General features: G+C 36.4%; 1 protein-coding gene across 1 annotated transcript in view; it reads right to left on the reverse strand.

Annotated features, from left to right (window-relative positions):
• The window catches only part of LOC147759830 (uncharacterized), a 53984-nt gene that overhangs the window by 6302 nt on the left and 22160 nt on the right, over window positions 1-25522 (reverse strand). The window contains exons 6-11 of the mRNA XM_086995262.1: window positions 12333-12552; window positions 11628-11840; window positions 11296-11508; window positions 10964-11176; window positions 8992-9204; window positions 2885-2994 (exon numbers count right to left, since the gene is read on the reverse strand). Of these exons, the coding sequence (XP_086851388.1) occupies window positions 2885-2994; window positions 8992-9204; window positions 10964-11176; window positions 11296-11508; window positions 11628-11840; window positions 12333-12552 (1182 nt within the window). The remainder of the gene's footprint in view (window positions 1-2884; window positions 2995-8991; window positions 9205-10963; window positions 11177-11295; window positions 11509-11627; window positions 11841-12332; window positions 12553-25522) is intronic.

Below are 25522 nucleotides of genomic sequence, written 5' to 3' on the forward strand. Positions count from 1 at the left end.
GTAAATCCGGCTACCCCCCCCCCCCCCCCCACATATAACTCATTAAAATACTAAGTTACGATGCCTCAAACCAAACTAGAGGATCAGAGAGGCGATACCGCCTCCGAATATTGTACCACCAGCTGGAGCAAGCGCATTCGTATAGACCCCCACATACACAAAAGAAGGGACACAGCCACCAGTCTTATGCTTGACAAGCTGTAAAAATGCAATCAACAAGAATTTTCAAAATAAGCAAAAAATATATATAACTTAAAATGGTACAATCAAAGTTAAGTTCATCGTAAGGTAGGTCAAAGGTCAATTTCAAGGTCACAGTAAATTGCCAGTATATGACTTCCTATTCAACTTTAATGGTAACTATGGACCTATCTCTGCCAGGTTTGGAGTTAAAAGAGAAAGAAATTTGCAAAGTTCAGTTCATAGTGAAAAGTAGGTCAAAGGTCAATTTCAAGGTCACATTTAGATTGCCAGTATATGACTTTCCATGCAAGTTCAATAGAAACTATGGACCTATCTCTGCCAGTTTTGGAGATAAAAGGGAACCAAAATTTGCAAAGTTCAATTCATGATAAAAAGTAGGTCAAAGGTCAATTTCAAGGTCACACTTAGATTGCCAGTATATGACTTTCCATGCAAGTTCAATAGAAACTATGGACCTATCTCTGACTTCCTATTCAAGTTCAATAGTAACTATGGACCTATCTCTGCCAGTTTTGGAGATAAAAGGGAAGAAAAATATGCGAAGTTCAGTTCATGGTGAAAAGTAGGTCAAAGGTCAATTTCAAGGTCACAGTAAAATTGCCAGTATATGACTTCCTATTCAAGTTCAATAGTAACTATGGACCTATCTCTGCCAGTTTTGGAGATATAAGGGACTAAATGTTTTAATTTTGGAGTTACCATAATGTGCCATAAATTTCCTACAGAAAAAATTAATTAAAATAAAGAAAAGGTCACTTTGGTCAAAATTCTTGAAATAAGAGGTGCTCTGAAGTTCCAGATGTTCAAATTTGATGAAATAATATCATTTTTGACCACAAGTTGTCTGCTTTGCCAAGCCTTATGTTTTATTTTTCTGGAGTTCAAAATTTATTATCCATACCAGTACTGCACATTTTGCTTTCACCACCAATATGTGCCAGTATATGACTTCCTAATCAAGTTCAATAAAAACTATGGACCTATCTCTGCCAGTTTTGGAGATAAAAGGGAAGCAAAATTTGCAAAGTTCAGTTCATGGTGAAAAGTAGGTCAAAGGTCAATTTCAAGGTCACAGTAAGATTGCCAGTATATGACTTCCTATTCAAGTTCAATAGTAATTATGGACCTATCTCTGCCAGTTTTGGAGATAAAAGGGAACCAAAATTTGCAAAGTTCAGTTCATGATAAAAAGTAGGTCAAAGGTCAATTTCAAGGTCAAATTTAGATTGCCAGTATATGACTTCCTATTCAACTTCAATAGTAACTATGGACCTATCTCTGCCAGGTTTGGAGTTAAAAGAGAAAGAAAATATAAGGACCAGAAAACTTGCAAAGTGAAGTTCATCATGAAAAGTAGGTCAAAGGTCAATATCAAGGTCACAGTTAGATTGCTAGTTAATGACTTCCTATTCAAATTCTATGGGCGTATCTCTGCTAATTTTGGGAGTATTTATTCATTTTATGTTAACTACTGAATATTGCATTGTTGTACTATTTAATAAAGTGCAACTCCTAAACCGTATGGAAAATAAGAAAATGGACACCACCTTTAGTATTGTGCTTGACAAGCTGTACTTCATGCAAAAAACAAGACGTCTCTAGTGTAAACAGTTCCACAATTACAGAGTTTTTAGTTTCGGCATCAAATGACTGCTTCTCCCGTGAAAATGCACCGATTGACCCCAAACCCACGAAGATGAAAGGAGTCCCTCAATAGTAGCCCTCACTGTAATATGAAAGCTTAGGTCTGTGTAGTTTCTGAAAATTGGCACAAACAATTCTTTTTTTGCAGAAAATTCCCATTTTTAGAAAATTTTGGCCTGTTTGACCTTGAAATAAAGGTCAAATGTCAAATCCAAGGGCATATTTGGAAACTCCATATATGACTTTTGGTCAGACCTCTATAGTAACTTTTTCCAAAATTCCTTCAGTTTGGGAGATATTTAGCATCAAATTTTCAAAAATTTTGACAAGGGTGCATTTCAGTGAGCATCACACCCAGACCAATGCACCAACTGAGACAAAAATACCAGGGGGTTCAAGTTGAGATTATATGTGACCTAAATCCAAGAGATGGGGACACAGGTCCTTGCGGTCTAGGAGGAGAAGCGGTAACGGTGACTTGTTTCCGGCGCCTGACTGCGGAGCCGGCGGAGCCGCAGGAGCCGACGGAGCTGTACGAGACGGGCCGGGACTAAAACCATGAGTACCGCCAGCGTATACGCTGGTGGTACTAATAATATTTTTCCATGCAACAAATAAATGCATAAACTTTATAAAAGCAAATTATTTTTAAATTTTGACGATGGGCACTTTGACAATGGTTATTCGCACTCATCCTTTAGAGTAAAATAAAAATATAGTTTGGCAGTTATGGAACAAACGTGATATGTGTCACTAAAATTGTGGAAAAAAACTTTTGAAAGCAATTTACCTGCCTCCCTACCAAACAAAGACACTAAGTAAATATTAAGTAAAACAAAATAAGGTTTATCAGTTACAGGGTGACTGTCATATGTTGTACAGTGACTCCAAAAGCGACAGCGACAACACAGACAGACTAATCAGTAATATATACAGACACTTACACATAATTAAAGAAACACATTTTTGTTATAGCTTCCTTCAGGCCTGTTTCCCCCTCCCCCATCCCTCTTCCCCCAGATCTATGTCTACTCACTACTGTCATCATGGAGAGGAGGTCCTCTTTGTGGGCATACTCATATAACACCGTACATAATTCCTGGATGAACCAACTCCCGCGCTCTGAGTTCCTCCATGACACAAAGCCTGTAGAAAAAAAATATTAAAACAATTGCTCTTTGAGATGCAGAAATCAACTTTACACATGTGTGAAATGAAACATTGATAATATTATTCTTAGTATTTTTTCTGTAAAAATAAATTATTGAGGTAAATTAATATAAACAGAATTGAGAGAACAGTTTCATTAGCTCTGTATGTATAAATTCGAATTATTGTTTTTCTTTTTATCAAGAGCTTGTAAAATATGTGGGTATTACTCATTATAGTCATTTACTCCCTGATGATGGTGACTGACAGTCACAGAAATATTGGAGGTAATACCCACATATTTTACAAGCTCTTGATAAAAAGAAAAACAATAATTTGAATTAACAGAATTGTTTGAGGAATAAAAATAATAAACAAGGCAGCAAAGTTGTCAAATGTACAGACAAAAAACAGAAAATAAAGATGCAAAATAGGTCATTTTGTCAATTTTAATGCAATAATAAACTAGAGGATCAGAGATATTGTACCACCAGCTGGAGTAAGCGCATTCATATGGACCCCCATAAGGGACACCATCACCAGTCTTGTGCTTGACAAGCTCTATAAAATGCAATTAACAAGAGTTCTCAAAATATGCAAATATATATATATATAACTAAAAATGGTACAATCAAGCAGATTTTTGAATTGACTTGCATTTTTCTACCATTGATCGCTCCTGTGATTCTCTAGACAAAAGGGCTATTGGTTTTCCTTGAAATGTGTTGTCAGTGGTGCATATATGCTGACAAAAGAGAAAACCTAGGGGCAACAATGGGCACATCTCTGCTAGTTTTGAAGATATGGGAGCAAGAAAATATGCAAAGCTCAGTTCATGGTTAAAAAGTAGGTTAAAATTCAATTTCAATATCATAGTATATGAATTTCTATTCAAGTTCAATAGTAACTATGGACCTTTCTCTGCCAGTTTTGGAGATAAAAGGGAACAAAAATTTGCAAAGTTCAGTTCATGGTAAAAAGTAGGTCAAAGGTCAATTTTAGGGTCACAGTAAATTGCCAGTATATGACTTCCTATTCAAGTTCAATTGTAACTATGGATCTATCTCTGCCAGTTTTGGAGATAAAAGGGAATGAAAATTTGTTCATGGTGAAAAGTAGGTCAAAGATCAATTTAAAGGTCACAGTTAATTGCCTCTAATGACTTTATATTCAAATTTAATAGTAACTATGGGCGTATCTTTGCCAGTTTTGGAGATAAAAGGGTACGAATATGTGAAAAGTTCAGTTCATTGTAAAAAGTAGGTCAAAGGTCAATTTTAAGGTCACAGTAAATTGCCTCTAATTACTTTCTATTCAAATACAATAGTAACTATGGGCGTATTTTGCCAGTTTTGGAGATAAAAGGGAATGAAAATTTGCAAAGTTCAGTCCATGGTGAAAAGTAGGTCAAAGGTCAATTTAAAGGTCACAGTAAATTGCCTCTAATTACTTTCTATTCAAATACAATAGTAACTATGGGTGTATCTTTGCCAGTTTTGGAGATAAAAGTGTACGGAAATTTGCAAAGTTCAGTTCATTGTAAAAAGTAGGTTAAGGTCAATTTTAAGGTCACACTTAGATAGCCAGTATATGACTTCCTATTCAAGTTCAATAGTAACTATGGGCGTATCTCTGCCAGTTTTGGAGATAAAAGGGAACGAAAATCTGCAAAGATCAAATTATGATGAAAAGTAGGTCAAAGGTCAATTTTAAGGTCACAGTAAATTGCCAGTATATGACTTCCTATTCAAGTTCAACAGTAACTATAGACCTATATATGCCAGTTTTGAAGATAAAAGGGAACGAAAATTTGCAAAGTTCAGTTCATTGTAAAAAGTAGGTCAAAGGTCAATTTAAAGGTCACAGTAAATTGCCAGTATATGACTTCCTATTCAAGTTCAATAGTAACTTTGGACCTATCTCTGCCAGTTTTGGAGATAAAAGGGAACGAAAATTTGCAAAGTTCAGTTCATAGTGAAAAGTAGGTCAAAGGTCAATTTAAAGGTCACAGTAAATTGCCTCTAATTACTTTCTATTCAAACACAATAGTAACTATGGGCGTATCTTTGCCAGTTTTGGAGATGAAAGTGTACGAAAATTTCGCTTATCGTGTTTACGAATAAAGTGCATGCCAACGGCGACGGTGGCGGCGACAGCAAAGATCGACAGACGCAGATGAGGACTATATGTACAGACACATCTGTGTCTGTACATAAAAAGGTTACCTATAATGTATATACAGACTTGACATTTAAAATGGAATATTTCAGTTTTAAAGGTATACCTAGGTAAAAATGCGTTCTTTTTTTAAAAAATTCAAAATGTCATATAAGACATCTGACTGGAGAAGTGTGAAGTCAGGTGTGTCGATGCCAATTAACTTAATAATAATAATAATAATAATTTATTTGCTAAAATTGCAACCTAAAGGTTGAAGTTTTACAATGTGTCTTAAAAAAAATCATAAGGTATTTAAAATTAACTAAAAATTATAAACTAAAAGACCAAAGCTTTAAAATAAGACTTACAAGACAGTTTGAATCAGTATTTTACATAAAATTTAAAAGGCTGTGTATTATAAAAGATGATTTAAAACGCTCCGTTTTCACTTTTGGTATTAAAAATTTGTTGCTGACCCTGAGATTTCTTGGGTTCTTTTGTTTAAAAAGATGGTGAAGCTTATTAAAATTCTTAATTTTTGTAAAAAAATTCTGAAATAGAATGTCTCTTCTCTCCCTCAGAGAGGTGAGATTACTAGCCTGTAGGGCATCCTTGTAAGTATGAAATGGGTAAATAATTCTAAGAGCTCTCCTTTGAACAGATTCTAAGCATTCACATTGTTCGGCTTTAAGACCAAGCCCCCACACAGGGCATGCATATTCTAGGACTGATCTAATTATTGATTGATATATAACTATTAGATCCTCGGTGGCCAGATTTGCCCTTTTCAACTGCCTGAGGTAAAAAAGCTTGGCACAAGACAATAAATTAACTGCACATGTTCTGTCCACTTGAGATCAGGGGTGAGGGTTACTCCTAGTAGCTTAAATTTACTCACTTTTTCTACAATTTCTCCATCTACCAATAGTGTTGGAATGATATCTATACATTTGGTAAATTTAAAATCCATATAGTTTGTCTTCTTTACATTTAATTTCATATTGTTTTTTCTTACCCAATTTTCAAGTTGCTCTATTGCCTGTGGGAGTAGTGACTTTTGGCCAAACTGACAAATTTCATAAATAGATGTGTCATCTACAAATTTTATATCTGGGCAGCAGGTTTTTAGATCATTTATCATTGCTATAAACAGGATGGGACCTAACTTTGTCTCCTGAGGTACCCCTCCATTAAGCTGGACCCAGTCAGATTTACACTGACCACATTTCACTCTCTGATATCTTTGGCATAAAAAGGAGTAAATCCACTTCCTAATAAACTCTGGAATCCCTTGACTGCCCAGTTTTTTTATTAAGATGTTGTGGTCTATTCTGTCAAATGCCTTAGAAAAATCTAAAAATAAAACTTGTGAATAAGATTTGGTTTTAGCAGATGGTTCAAGACCTTCTAGTATTTTGTGAGTCAACTCTACTAGGGCGTGGGTAGTAGAGCTATTTTTAACTACTCCAAATTGGGACTTATCGATTTGCAGGCCACTCATCACCCATTTTGCCACAAATGACTCCAACATTTTACTCAACACTGGTGTAAGCGATATTGGTCTAAGATCAGCCTCTATCATTTTTGGTTGGTTAACTTTTGGGACAGGGATTACCTCTGCAGATTTCCAAGTGTCAGGTACATATCCCTCTCTGATAGAACTATTAAAAATTGCGCACAAGGGCTTGGACAGGAAGCCTGCAAAATCTCTGATGACCCAATTTGGAATTTGGTCAGGACCTATAGCCTTTGAGAGCTTAACATCAGAGAGAAGTTTTTTCAACATCATTTACGCTAATAGTAAACTCATCTGGTACTACATAGTTCTGTTGGACATTTTCAGCCGGTGTAAGGGGTGTCAGATTGCTACTAACACTTTGAAAAAATTCATTGATCTTTTTTACTAGAACCTGGTAACTTACTACCAAGTCTGTTGCTCTGTTGCCTTGTGTAATATGCAGTGATTTAATTGGACAGTGCTCTTTTGGGCTGGTCAAAGTTTGGTTTTGGCGAAGCATGGCTCTGTCAAAAAAGTATCCATATATCGGCAACTACTGCATAGAAGAATTTGAAATTTTGTATGCAAGCGGTCGCATTTGGGGTGCGTAATATGAGTTAAGCAGTGTTTTATAAAATTGTTAAGCTGTGCCAGAATGGCGCGAAAAGCACAGACTTGGCTAGACAGATTATTGTGTTAAATGGAATGATCTATACAGTTTTATAGAGTAATGCCCAGACTGATGTACCTACACAAAGACCACGCCCAATGCACCGACGTCTTACCACCAGGGTACAGGACCCACTGTCATTCAGGATATGCTGCTACAATTAAACCAAAACAACCCAGTCCTTTTTAAATGAAGGGCAAATTGTCACCAAAACGCGGTTTTCGAGGCTCTTAGCGAACACCAAATTGGTTTCAGCTGGTTAAGATACCAGATGACCTCTGAGGAAGCCACTGTAAACAGCAAAGCAATATAGTCTGTTTCTTTAATGAATTGGGGACCATGACCATTTCTGGGTAGAACCCTGAAACCGCGTGGCTTTCTTTATTGGGGTCAAACTTCACCTGTACCACTAAACTGGTCAAAACAGATTTTACAGACATCCTGAAGAGGCCTACGACGAAACGTGAACCACTTCTTAAGCGACCAGGGTCATTGACAGTGTCAGTATTTTGAGTGAATACCACATTCTTGCCAAAAATGGTAGTCATCGATGAAAACCTGAACCAGATCAAATAAAGGAATAATCTGGGAACAACTTGACTATCAATTGATAGGGGGCACCTTAGGAACAATTTTAGGTTGCACGATGAGATTGCCGGTTCATACAGAGCACTTTTAATAGCAAAAAACTTACAGAACCAAGGGAATGAGTAGCTTCCTTGGTCATCAAAATCGCCATAATTGAACCACATAGACAATATGACGGTAGGTCATTACTCGCCGTATCCATGGTCAGCATGTCCTACAACAAAACTGAGACAAATTGGACAAGTTTTAACCGTTGCCTGGAATTTTATGTCAGATTAAACTCTAAAAACCTATCATAAGGAATACCAGCTTGAAACCTCTGGTAGCAGCAAGATGAGGTCAAGCGTAACAGCCACTGTTGCTGTGACAAGACACTGACATGGGGGGCCTTTGAGGGACGTGTTACTCTTTTAAAGACAATAATTAGGAAAATATGGAGATCCAAAATATCGCTTTCAATGGTTGTCATATGACTTTAAAAAGGCAATGTATTTTTGTATGATTCACTGGCGAATTCAGTTAATGAACTGATGTCACACTGACATCGAATAGATTATCAACAGTCATTAAGACACGGTTTAAATCCTTATTTTCATTTATCAGTCAACAAAATAGGAAAAAAAACTGATGAATTATGATTTTGGAAAAATATTCCATATTAAATGTCAAGTCTGTATATATTTTTTTGAAGAATGATACAAGATGAAAGAATTGGGGTTAGATATTGGAGAGATCTAGAACTGAACATTCCTAGAGAATATTTAAAACAACATTATGGGTAATTTTTTTCATTATGGGTCATGAGCATTTAGACTGACCTCAACCCCGCATGTTCAATATAGTCCATTCAAGACAATGTTTGAATGAAAAATCTCTTATGTTAAATTTATAATTCAGCCAAACCAAATGTTAATTACATTGCCACATATATACCACTATAGCTTGCCCATGTTTTCTTCTTTCTAAAATTTTCATCCAATAAAAAAAATAATTTATACTCTGTATTTCAATGTAACATGAGCACACTGTAAAAATTCATAATTTACAGTATACATTAGCAAATCCAAAATTTCTCTACCTGGCATTGTGGCATAGGCCACCAACATGTCTACTCCTTCTGGCAGCTTCTGTGTCAAATTCTCAGTATCTCGCACATGCATTTCCTGTAGTTGCTCTAACATCATGGGGCAAACTACATTCTGCCTGGTCCAAGTGGCTGAAACAGGCCCAGCGACTCTACCAGAGGGGTGTGTTTCTCCGTCTGTTGCTTCAAACCCAGAATTAAATTTTCCTGTAGAAAATAAATATTGGTACAAGTATGTAAATACATGGAACCGGAGAAGATTGATTGTGCCCGGAAGTGACGTGCAGTGGTGTTAGAAGCGAAGCTGAGTGGTCATTTTAACATAGAGGTGAACGGCAGTGAAGACGGGTTGTCGGAGGAAAAAGAATTTTTCTAAACAACATGGTAAGATAACTCTCTTTTTTTAAGCATTTTGGGCAGAGAATACTTGTAAAAATAATAGACGCATGATATGAAAACATGACACGGAACTTGAAGGTGCAAAATTGTGCTTAATTTGCGGTCAACTTGTTTAGAAAATAAATGCTGCGTCGACCGCCAGCGCGACAAAAAGCGTAAAGGGGAAATAATTCCCGGGAGTCTATAAATCGTTGTCATGTGGAAATTTGGCATTAATATAATCCGATATGTCCATGTCTAAGTATTTTTGGGTGTTTTATGGTATGGGCTGCAATTACAACGATGTTTTAGAGGTCTTGAAGGACCTTGTGAAAACCAGGAAGTAGTTCGTAACTAACAAGTGGAATGTACCGATCTCCGACTGCTGTGCACAGCTGTGTCTTTTTTTCAATATATTGACGAATTTTTAGATCTTTATATGTCCATCTGGCATGAAATTCCACACACATGATCACACTGATATACCTTTTACACTGGGGAAGGCGCTAATCAGTGACAAATGCCAAGACAAAGGTGACATTCTGACAGCCTCTTATCTGAGTTAAAAATCACTGACAAAAGAGAAGGGAAATCAATTTCCTCAGGCTGGCAATCATTAGCCTATAGAAATTGGTCATGTTACATCTTATCTACCTGTGAGAATCGTTTTACCAACTGAGTATTGCATAATACTGTAATGTCAATTATTAGTACTTTGAGCTAGTCTTAATGACCTGTCAGCTCACCTGAATTCTCTTTCCGTCTTTTTGGGAAGATCTTGTCAGTGAAATGCCAGTCGCGTACTTGTGATTTTTTAGCTCAGATAAATGGCTGTCAGAATGTCACCTTTGTCTTGGCATTCGTCACTGATTTATGCCTACCCCAGTGTAAAAGGTGTATTAGTGTGCTCATGTGTGTAGCATTTCATGTCAGATGGACATATAAAGATATAAAAATTTGTCAATATATTGAAAAAAAGATACAGCTGTGCACAGCAGTCGGAGATCGGTAAATTTCACTTGTTAGTTACGAACTACTTCCTTGTTTTCATAAGGTCCTTCAAGACCTCTAAAACTTCGTTCTAATTGCAGCCCATACCATAAAACACCCAAAAAATACTTAGATATGGACATATCGGATTATATTAATGCCAAATTTCCACATGGCAACGATTTACAGCCTCCCGGGAATTATTTTCCATTTACACTCTTTGTCGCAATGGCAGTCGATGCAGCATTCATTTTAAAACAAGTTGACCGCCAATTAAGCACGATTTGCACCTTCAAGTTCCGTGTCACGTTTTCATATTTTCTCTGCCCAAAATGCGTAAAGAAAAAGTGTTATCTTACCATGTTGTTTAGAAAACTTGTTTTTCCTCCGACAACCCGTCTTCACTGCCGTTCACCTCTATGTTAAAATGACCACTCAACTTCGTTTCTAACACCACTGCACGTCACTTCCGGCACAATTCTGACCAATGCTGATCTTCTCCGGTTCCCTTTATTGAGTTACTTTTGCAGCTTTTATGAAGATATATTGCAATTAAGGGTTATTATAATATACATCAGCAAATCCAACATTTCTCTACCTGGCACTGTGGAATAGGCCACCAACATGTCTGCTTCTTCTGGCAGCTTCTGTCTCAAATTCTCAGTATTTCGGACATGCATTTCCTGTAGTTGCTCTAACATCGCTGGGCCAACTACATTCTTACTGGTTGGAGTGGCTGGAACAGGCCCAGCATTTCTACCAGGTGGCGGTGATTCTCCGTCCATTGCTTTAAACCCAGAATTAAATTTTCCTGTAGAAAATAAATATTGGTACAAGTATGTAAATTGAGTTACTTTTGCAGCTTTTATGAAGATATATTGCAATTAAGGGTTATTATAATATACATCAGCAAATCCAACATTTCTCTACCTGGCACTGTGGAATAGGCCACCAACATGGCTGCTTCTTCTGGCAGCTTCTGTCTCAAATTCTCAGTATTTCGGACATGCATTTCCTGTAGTTGCTCTAACATCGCTGGGCCAACTACATTCTTACTGGTTGGAGTGGCTGGAACAGGCCCAGCATTTCTACCAGGTGGCGGTGATTCTCCGTCCATTGCTTTAAACCCAGAATTAAATTTTCCTGTAGAAAATAAATATTGGTACAAGTATGTAAATTGAGTTACTTTTGCAGCTTTTATGAAGATATATTGCAATTAAGGGTTATTATAATATACATCAGCAAATCCAACATTTCTCTACCTGGCACTGTGGAATAGGCCACCAACATGGCTGCTTCTTCTGGCAGCTTCTGTCTCAAATTCTCAGTATTTCGGACATGCATTTCCTGTAGTTGCTCTAACATCGCTGGGCCAACTACATTCTTACTGGTTGGAGTGGCTGGAACAGGCCCAGCATTTCTACCAGGTGGCGGTGATTCTCCGTCCATTGCTTTAAACCCAGAATTAAATTTTCCTGTAGAAAATAAATATTGGTACAAGTATGTAAATTGAGTTACTTTTGCAGCTTTTATGAAGATATATTGCAATTAAGGGTTATTATAATATACATCAGCAAATCCAACATTTCTCTACCTGGCACTGTGGAATAGGCCACCAACATGTCTGCTTTCTGAATATGTCAAAAATGTTGAAAATAAATACTGATACTTGTATGTGAATCAAGCTTCATATGCAGCTGTATTTGAAAATATATCTCAAGGAGGAAGAATAAAATGTTTGTTGTCTATCTGGTGATAATGGATACACATTTTTATTTATTTGGGTCAAAACCTATGCAATGAAGATTTTACAAGTCATCCAATGGATATACAAGGTTATTGTTTTATTGCTTGAAACAGATAACAATACAATAACTATTTTAATTATATTAAGAGGCCATAACATAAAATACCCCAAGAAACAGCTGGTGACTCTCATACTAGAATGGTTGACAAAATATACTTACTTCCTCTACAGGCCTGAATAACAAACCACTTTGGTTTGCCTCTAAGGGCAGGGCAGTGGGCTCCATCAAAACACTGGATCAGTTTGTCAATTTCCACTGGTTCATAGTCAGTGCCATATATAACATTTTGTTCTCCGTTACTAAGGAGAACCACAATGGTGGAATCTACATCTCTGTGGCCGTCTCTCATGGAAAATCCTTTGACGGCAATTTCCATTTCCTGAAGCGCCAGGTAAATTGTATGCAATAAGAACAATATGATGAAAATCAATAAAAATTATTGATGACAGTTGGGTGTACTTTCTTATTTGCCGAATCTGTTTAGAGAATTGTAATTGTCTATTTTTTACATGTGACATTTCTCACAAACCTTTGGAGTATTACATGCTTTTGCTATTTGCAAGCATTTTCAGAACTACATTAGAAATTAATATTAATTAAATTTTGAGATTAACATCAGTATTAATGCTTAAAGACTCTCTCAGTGGGTTAGACCTTTATATAGCAAAACCTGGATGTTACTATATTTATCGCCAAGACAGCCAAGATGGAGACATACTTTAGAGAAGTATGTCAAGCATGGTAAAAGATGCAGAAAAAAATAGCCACTCCAGTTATTGAATAATGGAATCTATGGAGAAGCCAGCACATTTTCTGTTGATAGTGAAGTGGCCCACTGGAAGAGGCTGAAAAAAGACTTATAATTTAATATCAAGTTTAAGGTACTGGGGCAAAACTGTCCCCCAACAAGTTATTATACTCTGTGGTATACTAGAGATGGTCTCAAGTTTATGCATGGCTATTATTTCAGTCCGTTCACAATATTTCTGGTCATACTAGTTGGTTGCATTGGAGGGTTTTTTGATACTTATGTTATCTGGATTTGGTTTATGTAGGATTAACCTGTAATATCTTCACGACTGACTTTATTACTGAACCATGTGCTTCTGTCCTACATGCTCACTAGAGGGCACATTCCATGACAACCCCAACACTATAATCTACTACATGTACATTCCTTCCCCCTTTGTAAGTGTCACTTTTAGAGATTCCCAAATGAACTGATATAATGTTAAACACTAAAAAGTAGAACACCGTTAAGAAATTCCACAACACCAGTAGTAAAATAACTGAAAGAAAAAATGAACATAAACAGTTATGAACAAGTCTTTTAGGTCATGCAACAATTTTCTTTTTTTAAGACAGTGTAATTAATTTTCACAGTGTGTTTGAGTTCTTTGCTGCTTTGAATATTTACACATCAACAATAACTTTTGGTTTACTATTTCTCACTGGGTATCTGCTTTCAAAATTGCTAATTTTTACAGATTCGTCACCTGTATACAGTGACTCGAGTTTTTCCAGGTGCTGCTGAAATTTCCATTCATACTTTTCTCTACATTTATGTCACCAGTGTCAGTGACCAGACCGGTAGGCACTGGTGTGTCTGACACCTGTTTGGTTGTCATACCAAAATTCTAATTAATTACAGGCATCTCCACCATTGGAGATGAAAAACCTTTGAAAAACAATACTGGTCAAATGCAGGTATTATTTGGTCCACATGCACATGCTTAAGTCCTTTCTCAGTTTGTACTAGGTATCTCCTTGGGCCCAAAACTTTAATCACCGATCCAGTCAACCATATATCCAACTTGCTGCCAGTCATGTCTCTGACACGTTCACGGTCGTGACACTGAAAACAACTTTCTGGTGCTTTAAATTATCATGATGTTGTTTCTGTTGCATTCGTTTCTCCTCCACAACATCAGCCAAATTGGGTTTAAGAAGGCTGAAACGTGTGCGAATCTGTTGCTTAAGAAAAAATTCTGCAGGAGTTTTTCCTGTGGCAGTGTGAGGAGTAGATCTATAACGCATCAAAAATTTGCAAATCTACGCTTTAATGACATATTTTTGTACTTCACATCATGCAAGTGTTTTTCCAATGCCCATTTCACAATTTTCACTGAATTGTCAGCAGACCCATTCGACTGGGGGTGGTAAGGTGGAACCAATGTTTGTTTGATGCCATTTTTTTTCAGAAACTTCTCGAATTTATTTAAACTGAACTGAACTGCGGTCCACTATCAGATACCACTTCCTCAGGTAGTCCATATGATGCGATCTGTATTCTAAGTTCATCGATGGTGTGTTCGGCATCTTTATTAGGCATTGGTATCACTTTGAGCCATTTGGAATGTGCATCATGCACCAAAAGGAACGTTTTCCCTTCCTTGAAAAAGAAATCCAAATGAATACGGCTCCATGGCCTAACTGGCCACTTCCAAGGGTATAATGATGACACTGGTGGCATGTTGCGCACAGACTGACATGCGCTGCATTCTCTCACCTTACATTCAATATAACTGTTTTAATTTGGCCACCAAACATAACTCCTTGCTGTTGCTTTCATAGCGCACCCTCCAGGGTGCTCCCAGTGCAAATCCTCTAGCAGTGTTTGATGGTAGATCTCTGGTATCACAACACAGTTTCCCCACAAGATACACCCTTGCTCTGCAGAAACCTCATGTCTCCTGACATGATATGGTTTGAGTGTCTCTGAATCTAGATAATCTGGCCAACCACTCATCATATAATCCATGACTTTGCTTAATACAGAATCTTTCTGAGTGGCCTCTGCTATGTCACTAGCAGTAAGTGGTAACTCAGTAGCTACTTCACATACATATATTGTGCAATCACTGCCAATTGATGACACCTCATGTGGTAAACGTGATAAACAATCTGCATTGCTGTGTAGTTCAGACTTGCGATATTGGATGTCATAGTCATATGCTGACAGAATAATAGCCCACTGTTGCATTCTTGCTGCTGCGAGTGTAGGCACTCCTGTCTTTGGGCCTAGTATGGTAAGGAGTGGTTTGTGATCAGTCACTATAGAATCCGTTTTCTTCCATACAGATTCTGATGAAATTTTGTAACACCGGATATTATGCTTAGTGCTTCCTTTTCAATCTGAGCATAGTTTCGTTCACTTTTGCTCAGAGTTCTTGATGCAAACGCTATTGGTTTTTCTGAACCGTTATCCATGATGTGACTTATGACTGCACCTACTCCATATGCTGAGGCATCACAGTCGAGTTTTATTTTGCGTTGAGAATCATAGTGTATAAGCACTCTGTCATTGTTTAACTCACATTTGCATGCGTCAAATGCCTTTTGACATTCCTCAGTCCATTTCCAATTGACATTCTTCTGCCTCAGTCTGTTTAATGGTGCAAGTGTGGTAGACATCGATGTCTTTGAAGAATGCACCATAGTAGTTTACAAGTCCAATAATTCACTCGAGCTCCTGTACATTCTTGGGAACAGGTGCATCTCGAATAGCCATGACTTTCTCTGTAGGATGAAGTACAGCTTTGTCCACCATACAGCCCAGATATTCAACTTTGGCTCCAGAAAGCTACACTTTACTCTCTTAGCCTTTACTCCATATCCATTCAATTGCTGTAACACTTATGCAACCTTTTTGATATCTTCTTCCTGTTTACCATATACTTTTATGCCTTTGATCAAAACATCATCTTGTGAACAAATACGGTAATATGCCAAACAATTTGACCAAGATTAATTAATTAATTTCATGGAAATGTCATTTTGGTACCCTTGGTTCTAGATTCCGGTATTGCCAGCTCGATCTTGATTTCATATATAACCCATATCAGCAATACCAGGCTCTAGCGAACAGCAGCAACGTTCTTCTTCAAAATTCTGCCTGGGGCGCTTCCATATTTGGAAGTCACACGTCACAGCTTTGTCCGCCTGGATCCATATTTGGAAGTCATTAGTCTCGTACGTCACAGGTTTGGCCGCCTGGAGCTGCCTTTCCCGTCTTGCGCTGAAGTCTCGTGCAGGCGAGACAAAAGGAAATTAAAGTACCTGATGCGGAGTTAGAAGTTTGAATTGAAAATATCTTGCAGTCGAAGGTCAGTGCCACAATACAAGCAACATTCTGCTGTAAAAACTTATTTTCGTGTAGCTATTGCGCAGCCCTTATAGTGGTATCGCGCATACAGTGTAGCTGTCAAACAATGCACACGGCGTGTATATCTCAGGACTAAATGTTCTTTGATAAGCAAAAAATACAAAAACATTGAATATATCCTTTCTTTACGAAGAATATTATTTATTTTTCACTTTACATCTTAAATACAGCAAATAAAATTAAATAAAGCTGACTTAAATTTGTTTTACGTTTCATTTGGGTCTGATGACATTCGACTGCAGATTCACTGCGGAGCAGTTCTATTTGACTGACGTAAGCCTAACATGGCTGCTGTTCCTCAGAGCTAGCAGGGGGTGGAAACGCGCTACTTATATGATTAAGACGAGCCTAGCCGTCAGTACCGGATATTGTTTTGTGACCTTGAGGAGCAATTTGGTTTGGTCGTTGCGGCAAGCATGAACAGTAGTTGAACTACCACACCTGGGTCTTTTGTTTTTGACAACTGTTCACTCGTCATCGAGGCACTTGTTCAAGACTACAGGCTGATATCTACTAGTACTACCAGTGGCTTCATTAGTAATGTTCCCACAATACTTAGTTTTCTGTCTGTGCGTACATACCCTGAAAAAAGCCAGCCTCGCTGACGAGAACAATGGACGTTTCTCACCCCTCTCTAGGATTACCCCTGGAGCTAGTAAAAATGACCAAGGTATATTTAATATTTACAAGCTAATTTTTACGTTGCTTTGACTTTCAGGGTACAGTTTGGTCGAATTGATTAAAATACAGCAAATGGAAACCTTTGATATCGTCGGATTGTTAGGGGCATCTGCCAAAACGTCCATCTTTCGGGAAGTATTGCATTTTACCGGAAGTGTTACGCAAGATGAGCCGCAATTTTCGCCTAACACGTGTTTCAGGCATGTTTTATCCTCCTTCTGAAATCTTATTTTGCTGTGTACAATATGTACTAACATTACTTAACATTAAAAAAGACGACAATTATAATTTTTAACTAGAGGATCAGAGAGGCGATACCGCCTCCGGATATTGTACCACCAGCTGGAGTAAGCGCATTCAAATAGAACCACCCCTCCCCCCCCCCAAAAAAAAAAAAGAACACCATAACCAGTCTTGTCCTTGACAAGCTCTATGCAATTAACAAAAATTTTCAAAATATGCAGAAAAAAAAAATGAAAAAACATAACATAAAAATGGTCCAATCAAGTGGATTTTCCAATTGGCCTGTATTTTCATAAACATTGATCACTCCTGTAATTTTCTAGACAATAGGCCTATTGGTTTTCCTTGAAATATGTTATCAGTGTTGCATATATGCTGACAAAAGAGAAAACGTAAGGGCAACACTGAGCATATCTCTGCTAGTTTTGAAGATTTGAGGGGCAAGAAAATATGCGAAGGTCAATTCATGGTATATGATTTCCTATTCAAGTTAAATAGTAGCTATGGTTATCTCCTTACTAATTTTGGAGATAAAGAGGCCAGAAAACATGCAAAAAGCAGTTCATCATACAAAGTAGGTCAAAGGTCAATTTCAAGGTCACAGATTGCCAGTATTTGATTTCCTGTTCAGGTTCAATAGTAACTATGGGTGTATCTCTGCCAGTTTTTGAGATAAAAGGGAGAGAATTTTTGCAAAGTTCAGTTTATGGTGAAAAGTAGGTCAAAGGTCAATTTAAAGGTCACAGTTAGATTGCCAACAGTAACTATGGACATATATCTGCCAGTTTTAGAGATGTGCGGGCCAGAAAACATGCACATTTCATCATAAAAAATAGGTCAAAGGTCAATTTCAAGGTCACAGTTAGACTGCCAGTATATGACTTCCTATTCAAGTTCAATAGTAACTATGGGCATATCTTTGCCAGTTTTGGAGATATAAAGATCAGCAAACTTGCAAAGTGCAGTTCATCATGAAAAGTAGGTCAAAGGTCATTTTCAAGGTCACAGTTAGATTTTCAGTATATGACTTCCTATTCAAGTTCAATAGTAACTAAGGGCTTATCTCTGCTAATTTTTGAGTAATTCACATTTTATTTTCACCACTGAATTTTGATTCTGAACTTTTTGATATAGTGCAATCAAAAACAAATAAATGGACACCACCCCCAGTGTTGCTCGTGACAAGTTCTACAAAATGCAAAAAACAAGAGGTCTTTAGCATTAACGGTTCCAGAATTAGAGAGAATTTTCAGTTTCGGCATCTAATGGCTGCTACTACCATGAAAATGCACCGATTGACCCCAAACTCACGAAAATGAAAGATGACCCTAAGGGTAACACCTGCCAATAATATTATAGGTAAGATCTGTTTTGTTTCTTAATATTGGCTGAAATAAAAGTTTTCTCGCAAAAAATTACCATTTTTAGAAAATTTTGGCCCATTTGACCTTGAAATAAAGGTCAAAGGTCAAATCCAAGGGCATATTTGAAATCCTCACATATGACTTTCGGTCAGCCATCCGTAGTAATTTTTCCCATAATTCCATTGGTTTGGGAGATATTTAGCATTGAATTTTCAAAATTTCTGACAAGGGTCCATTTCAACGAGCGTCATGCCCAGGTCAATGCACCAACTGAGACAAAAAAACCTGGGGGTTCAAGTTGAGATTATATGTGACCTAAATCCAAGAGATGCGGACACAGGTCCTTGTGGTCTAGGAGGAGAAGCGGTAACGGTGACTCGTATCCCATGTCATCATGCGGAGCCGCAGGAGCCGGCGGAGCTGTACGAGACGGGTCGGGGCTAAAACCATGAGTACCGCCAGCGTACACGCTGGTGGTACTAATTATATATTTCCCTCACCTACGATCATTTTCATGATGCGCTTCACAAGTGGGACGAGTATTTCCCTGGAGACAGGTGTTGTAAACAAAGGCCGGTCACTTATATTTGAAACCGGTGGCATTAGTGGACTTAAACTGGTTATGTGATTTACGTACGCCCTATTTGAATTTTAATATGACAACTGAAATCAACCGATTTGAATTTTTGTTACCAGTCTGAGATCAGTTGTTTTCAACCTGCAAGGCTTGCTCAGCGTTGAGGTGTAGACGTACCGTAGGGCCTGCGTACTTCTGAAGAAAATTCAATCATCCGTATCAAATAATACCAACTGGTACTCAAACGGAAATCAGTGTAACTTCAAATTACTTTTAAGTATTTTATTTAAAAAGCATATCATATTAAAACGTATTGAGACAAGATAGCAAAGCTGTCAAATGTACATACAAAAACACAAAATAACAAGGCAGCAAAGCTGTCAAATGTACAGACAAAAAACAGAAAATAAAGATGCAAAAAAGGTCATTTTGTCAATTTTGATGCATTAATAAATAATGCTTATAATAGCACTGCCAGTCAACACTGAATTTTAATCATGCACAACAGGTAACATGGTCAATAACAGGAGCGGACCCTGAGATATTTTCTGACAGTATTCCAAAGTATCTATGTTGATCCATCCTCCACTTTGATGGTCTTCCAACAGAAAAAAATAGATACCAGTCAATATAAACTTAATAACTTGACTGTCTTCCGGAAGACCCAGAAGATGGTCTCAATCCACCCCTTCAATAAGATTACAGTTTCAGGTCCATGAGAGACCAAAGTCGCACGATGAAAGTCTCAATATTTCAAAAATGATGAGAGTGAATAAAATAATATTACATAATGTTTAAAGACATAAAAACAATACAACTGCTTCTGTGGAAAAACGGAAAATTTTGCAGAGCCTCGAGCGGATTTGAGTTAAAAGTCACAAATGCAAGTGTTTGAGAAAAAATTATAAAGGAAAACATAACAAAACTAGAAAAGCACTCCGAGAGTGCAGACCTCTGCCAAGGCAGCAATTGTTGATCATTATTGATTGATAATTGAGCCAGACCACCACCAAAACTAATCATTGGCCCACTTCTGACAGTTCCTGAAAATTTCAGCGAAAATCGGTCTATAACTTTTTGAGTAATGTTGATGACAGACAAACAGGGGTGAAAATATAACCTCCTTTGCAGAGCCTGAGGTAAATATAATTCCAATGATGCTGCTATTCAAACTTTTCATCTTTGTGTTTGATATATATATATATATATATATAATTACCTGAATAATTTACCTCCATAATTATCACTGCTTCCTTATTATTAATCTAGCAGAGAGCTTAACCTTTGGGAGTTTACAGGGAGATATCAACAAGTGTGCTTTATGTAATTTTAATTAATATTAATAATCAATTAGGCAAATGACTTTATAACTCAGAGCTCAGCTAATTGATACCCAAGGGAAATTTACAGACTGACCCTCTCAAAGGCCTTTTAGGCCCATAAGTCACATCTTAAGAAAAGCACAAAACAAAATAGGAGACTACCAATTCTGATGCATTAATACATTATGTTTAACTGCACAGTCAACATCAAATTTTAATTATGCACAACAGGTAACACCAACTAAAGTAGGAGCATAAGGCTTCAGGCCCATCAAAGTTCAAGTTTATACTAAGATAGTGCCAGAATGAGAAAAATGAAAATTTCACACAAAACTGCATAAATTATTCAATAATAAACAATAACCCAATTGACCTGGCTTTCTAATTTGAACTGCATGCCAATCCTTGAAATCATACTTGAAAGTTAAAAATAATAATAAGTAACACAATTTTCTTTTCATAATGTTTGCAGTAGCAGTGCAAAAAGATTGTTGTCAATTTTGATGTAACATTACATAATAAATTGTAGAATAATTATCACCAATTTTTGATTATTGACTATAAATAGCATGGACATGTAGAAAATTTGATTACCATTCGCCTTCATGTCCATGGGAGCTCTGAGTACCACTATGAATATGCCAAAAAGATAATGAATATTTCACTCAAATGTATAACTTCCAGAAAAAGAAGCAAATTAGACTGCTTTTCCAACTCAGGCTGCATTTTAGTTCAGTGTTTCTTTTTTAAAGGTTTGACAGTCATAAGTAACACAGTTTTTTTATAATGGTCATCATGGCAGCAGCACCAAAAATTGTGTTTTCTTCTATTTTGATACAACATTACATAATGCTTTACAGCAAAATGACCATCTATATTTTAATAATAGAATATTAGTAACATGGACATTTAGAAAATGTGACAAGCAAAGGTCTTGAGGATCATGGAACTTCAAAGACACACCTTGAAAATGCCAACATGTGAAAAATTAAATTTTCACAAAAAACTGTTTAACTGCCAAAAAAAAAAAAAATATATATATATATATATATATATATATATATATATATATATATATATATATATATATATAATGAGTATAAAATGAATATTTGCATGGATAAAATTGAGTTAAAAGACTGCTAACTGAACTTTAAAATTATTGTACTTAGGATAAAAGACAGCATAATACTATTGAAAATTTAAAAGTGCATATGGAATAAGAGAGCATCGGAATCTGTCTGTCTTAAATTTTGGCACTTTGTATCTATTGTTAGATCTTAAAAGTATTACAGTTTCAGGACCAAATTCACACAATGAAAATCCCAATATCTGAATAATGATGACAGTGCATAAAATAATATTACATAATGTTTAAAGACATAAAAACCAATGCAACTGCTTATGTGGAAATACAGAAAATGTGAAGAGCTTCAGGTGGATGGGAGCTGAAAATACCAGTGTCTGAAAAAAATAAATTAAAAAGAAAACACAAAAATATCCCATTAAAGCTGCTATTCAAACTTTTAATCTTGCTGTAATAACATGATATGAATAACCCCAATGTGTTTGAGGATAATAAGACACTGTTATTCATCTATTTTTATTGTTTTGTTTTGTTAACTTATTTGAAATATTAAACAACATTTACCTGCATAATTTTCATAGATTCCTAATTATGTGACACAGTTAAGAGAGCTTAATCTATGGGACTTTACTGGGAAGTCTCAGCGTGTGTTTTGTGTAATCTTATTTAATGGGCACTTGGAAATCAATTAGGCAAATGATTTTATAGCTCTGAATTTAGCTTGTGACTACCCCAAGGGGCAATTACCACCATCCATACACAGTAGCCCCATATAGCACTCTATAGAGCTACATTGCTTCCAAAACAGAAAACAGTCACACTGATTTTCCAACACAAACTGCACATCAGTCTTACGAAACTTTTCAGTAAGTTTGAGTATCATAAGTAACATGGTTTTTCCTTCATGGTCATTCCGGCAGCCATTTCCAAAAGCACTGTTCTGCAATGGGTTTACTTCCATTTTTAAAACACTTTTTAACATAAAACAAAATAAACAGTTTACTACCATTTGTATATGACCAACTAAGAAAATTGATGAGATGGGGAAAATATCAATAGAACAGTGTTAAATGATTAGTTTCCTCCATTCTGAGATTCTGAAGATAGTAGATGATTGAATCTGACAAACTGCAATGATATGAGTTTATTTCCATTTTTGACACTTTATAACATAATACACAATAACAAGTTTACCATCATTTTTACAGAATCAACTAACAATGTTATAAAGATGCAGGAAATGTCAAACAAACACTTTTACGTATCTTATTAGTTCAATAATGAGACTGTTAACATGCCTAACAATTGAATCTGAGGAAATGTGAAAAAACAGCATAATTTCTAAAATAATGGTCCGATTATGCTGATTTTCGCACTCATCCTGCGTTTTAGTAAGATTGACCAGTCCTGTAAGTATAATGACAATTTGCCCATCTGTTTTTCTTATATTGTGTTATCAGTGCTGCATATATGCTGAAAAAAGTGAAAAAAAAAAAAAACAGCATAACTTCCCTTACAATGGCCCGATCATGCTGATTTTCAAACTTGACCTGCTTATTATAAATATTCATCAATTCTGTAAGTTTCAAGCCAAAAGGTAAAACGGTTTTTCACTTATTGTGTTATCGGTGTTGCATATATGCTGAAAAAAGTGAAAAAACAGCATAACTTCCATAAAATTGACCCGATAGCTCTGATTTTCGAACTTGACCTGCATATTATGAATATTCATCAGTTTTATAAGATTCAAGCCAAAAAGTAACAAGGCAGCAAAGCTGTCAAATGTACAGACAAAGAACAGAAAATAAAGATGCAAATAAGTGAAAAATTAAATTTTCACAAAAAACTGTTAAATTGCCAGAAAAATTTACCAAACAGACTGCGTTGCCTATTGAAGCTGTATGTTAGACCCATGTTTCTTTCCTGTAAGTTTGAGAACAGTAAGTGACATGATTTCCCTTAAATGGTCATCATAGGAGCAGTGCCCAAAATAGGGGTTTCTTCAAATTTTGATGCAACATTACATAATGTTTAACAGCATAATGACAATCAAATGTTATTAATAAAATATTAGTAACATGGACATTCAGAAAATGTGACAAGCAAAAGTCTTCAAGATCATGGAACTTTAAAGTCACACCTTGAAAATGCCAATATGTGAAAAATTAAATTTTCACAAAAAACTGTTTAACTGCCAAAATAAATAAATAAACTAGAGGATCAGAGAAGCGATACCGCCTCCGAATATTGTACCACCAGCTGGAGTAAGCGCATACGTATAGACCCCCACATACACAAAATAAGGGACACAGCCACCAGTCTTGTGCTTGACAAGCTGTAAAAATGCAATCAACAAGAATTTTCAAAATATGCAAAAAATATATATATAGCTAAAAATGGTACAATCAAAGTTAAGTTCATCATAAGGTAGGTCAAAGGTCAATTTTAAGGTCACAGTAAATTACCAGTATATGACTTCCAATTCAACTTAAATAGTAACTATGAACCTATCTCTGCCAGGTTTGGAGTTAAAAGAGAAAGAAATTAGCAGAGTTCAGTTCATGGTGAAAAGTTAGTCAAAAGTCAATTTTAAGGTCATATTTAGCTTGCCAGTATATGACTTCCTATTCAACTTCAATAGTAACTATAGACCTATCTCTGCCAGTTTTGGAGATAAAAGGGACGCAAAATTTGCGAAGTTCAGTTCATGGTGAAAAGTAGGTCAAAGGTCAATTTTAAAGTCACATTTAGATTGCCAGTATATGACTTCCTATTCAAGTTCAATAGTAACTATGGACCTATCTCTGCCAGTTTTGGAGATAAAAGGGAAGCAAAATTTGCTAAGTTCAATTCATGATGAAAAGTAGGTCAAAGGTCAATTTTAAGGTCACATTTAGATTGCCAGTATATGACTTCATATTTAAGTTCAATAGTAACTATGGACCTATCTCTGCCAGTTTTGGAGAAAAAGGGAAGCAAAATTTGCAAAGTTCAGTTCATGGTGAAAAGTAGGTCAAAGGTCAATTTCAAGGTCACAGTAAGATTGCCAGTATATGACTTCCTATTCAACTTCAATAGTAACTATGGACCTATCTCTGCCAGTTTTGGAGATAAAAGGGAAGCAAAATTTGCAAAGTTCAGTTCATGGTGAAAAGTAGGTCAAAGGTCAATTTCAAGGTCACATTTAGATTGCCAGTGTATGACTTCCTATTCAAGTTCACTAGTAAGTATGGACCTATCTCTGCCAGTTTTGGAGATAAAAGGGAAGCAAAATTTGGAAAGTTCAGTTCATGGTGAAAAGTAGGTCAAAGGTCAATTTCAAGGTCACATTTAGATTGCCAGTGTATGACTTCCTATTCAAGTTCACTAGAAAGTATGGACCTATCTCTGCCAGTTTTGGAGATAAAAGGGAAGCAAAATTTGGAAAGTTCAGTTCATGGTGAAAAGTAGGTCAAAGGTCAATTTCAAGGTCACATTTAGATTGCCAGTGTATGACTTCCTATTCAAGTTCACTAGTAAGTATGGACCTATCTCTGCCAGTTTTGGAGATAAAAGGAAAGCAAAATTTGCAAAGTTCAGTTCATGGTGAAAAGTAGGTCAAAGGTCAATTTCAAGGTCACATTTAGATTGCCAGTGTATGACTTCCTATTCAAGTTCAATAGTAACTTTGGACCTTTCTCTGCCAGGTTGAGAGATAAAAGGGACAAAATTTTGAATAGTTCAGTTTATGGTAAAAAGTGTGTCAAAGGTCAATTTCAAGGTCACTGTTGGATTAACAGCATATGACTTCCATAAGTCAATAGTAACTTTGGGCTTATCTCTGCTAGGTCTGGAGATAAAAGGGAAAGAAAATTTGCAAGGTTCAGTTTATGGCGAAAAGTAGGTCAAAGGTCAATTTCAAGGTCACAGT

The sequence above is a fragment of the Lingula anatina genome, chromosome 9 (assembly GCF_051362555.1).
Source record: "Lingula anatina isolate TDL-2025a chromosome 9, LinAna3.0, whole genome shotgun sequence".
NCBI classification, from domain to species: Eukaryota; Metazoa; Brachiopoda; class Lingulata; order Lingulida; family Lingulidae; genus Lingula; species Lingula anatina.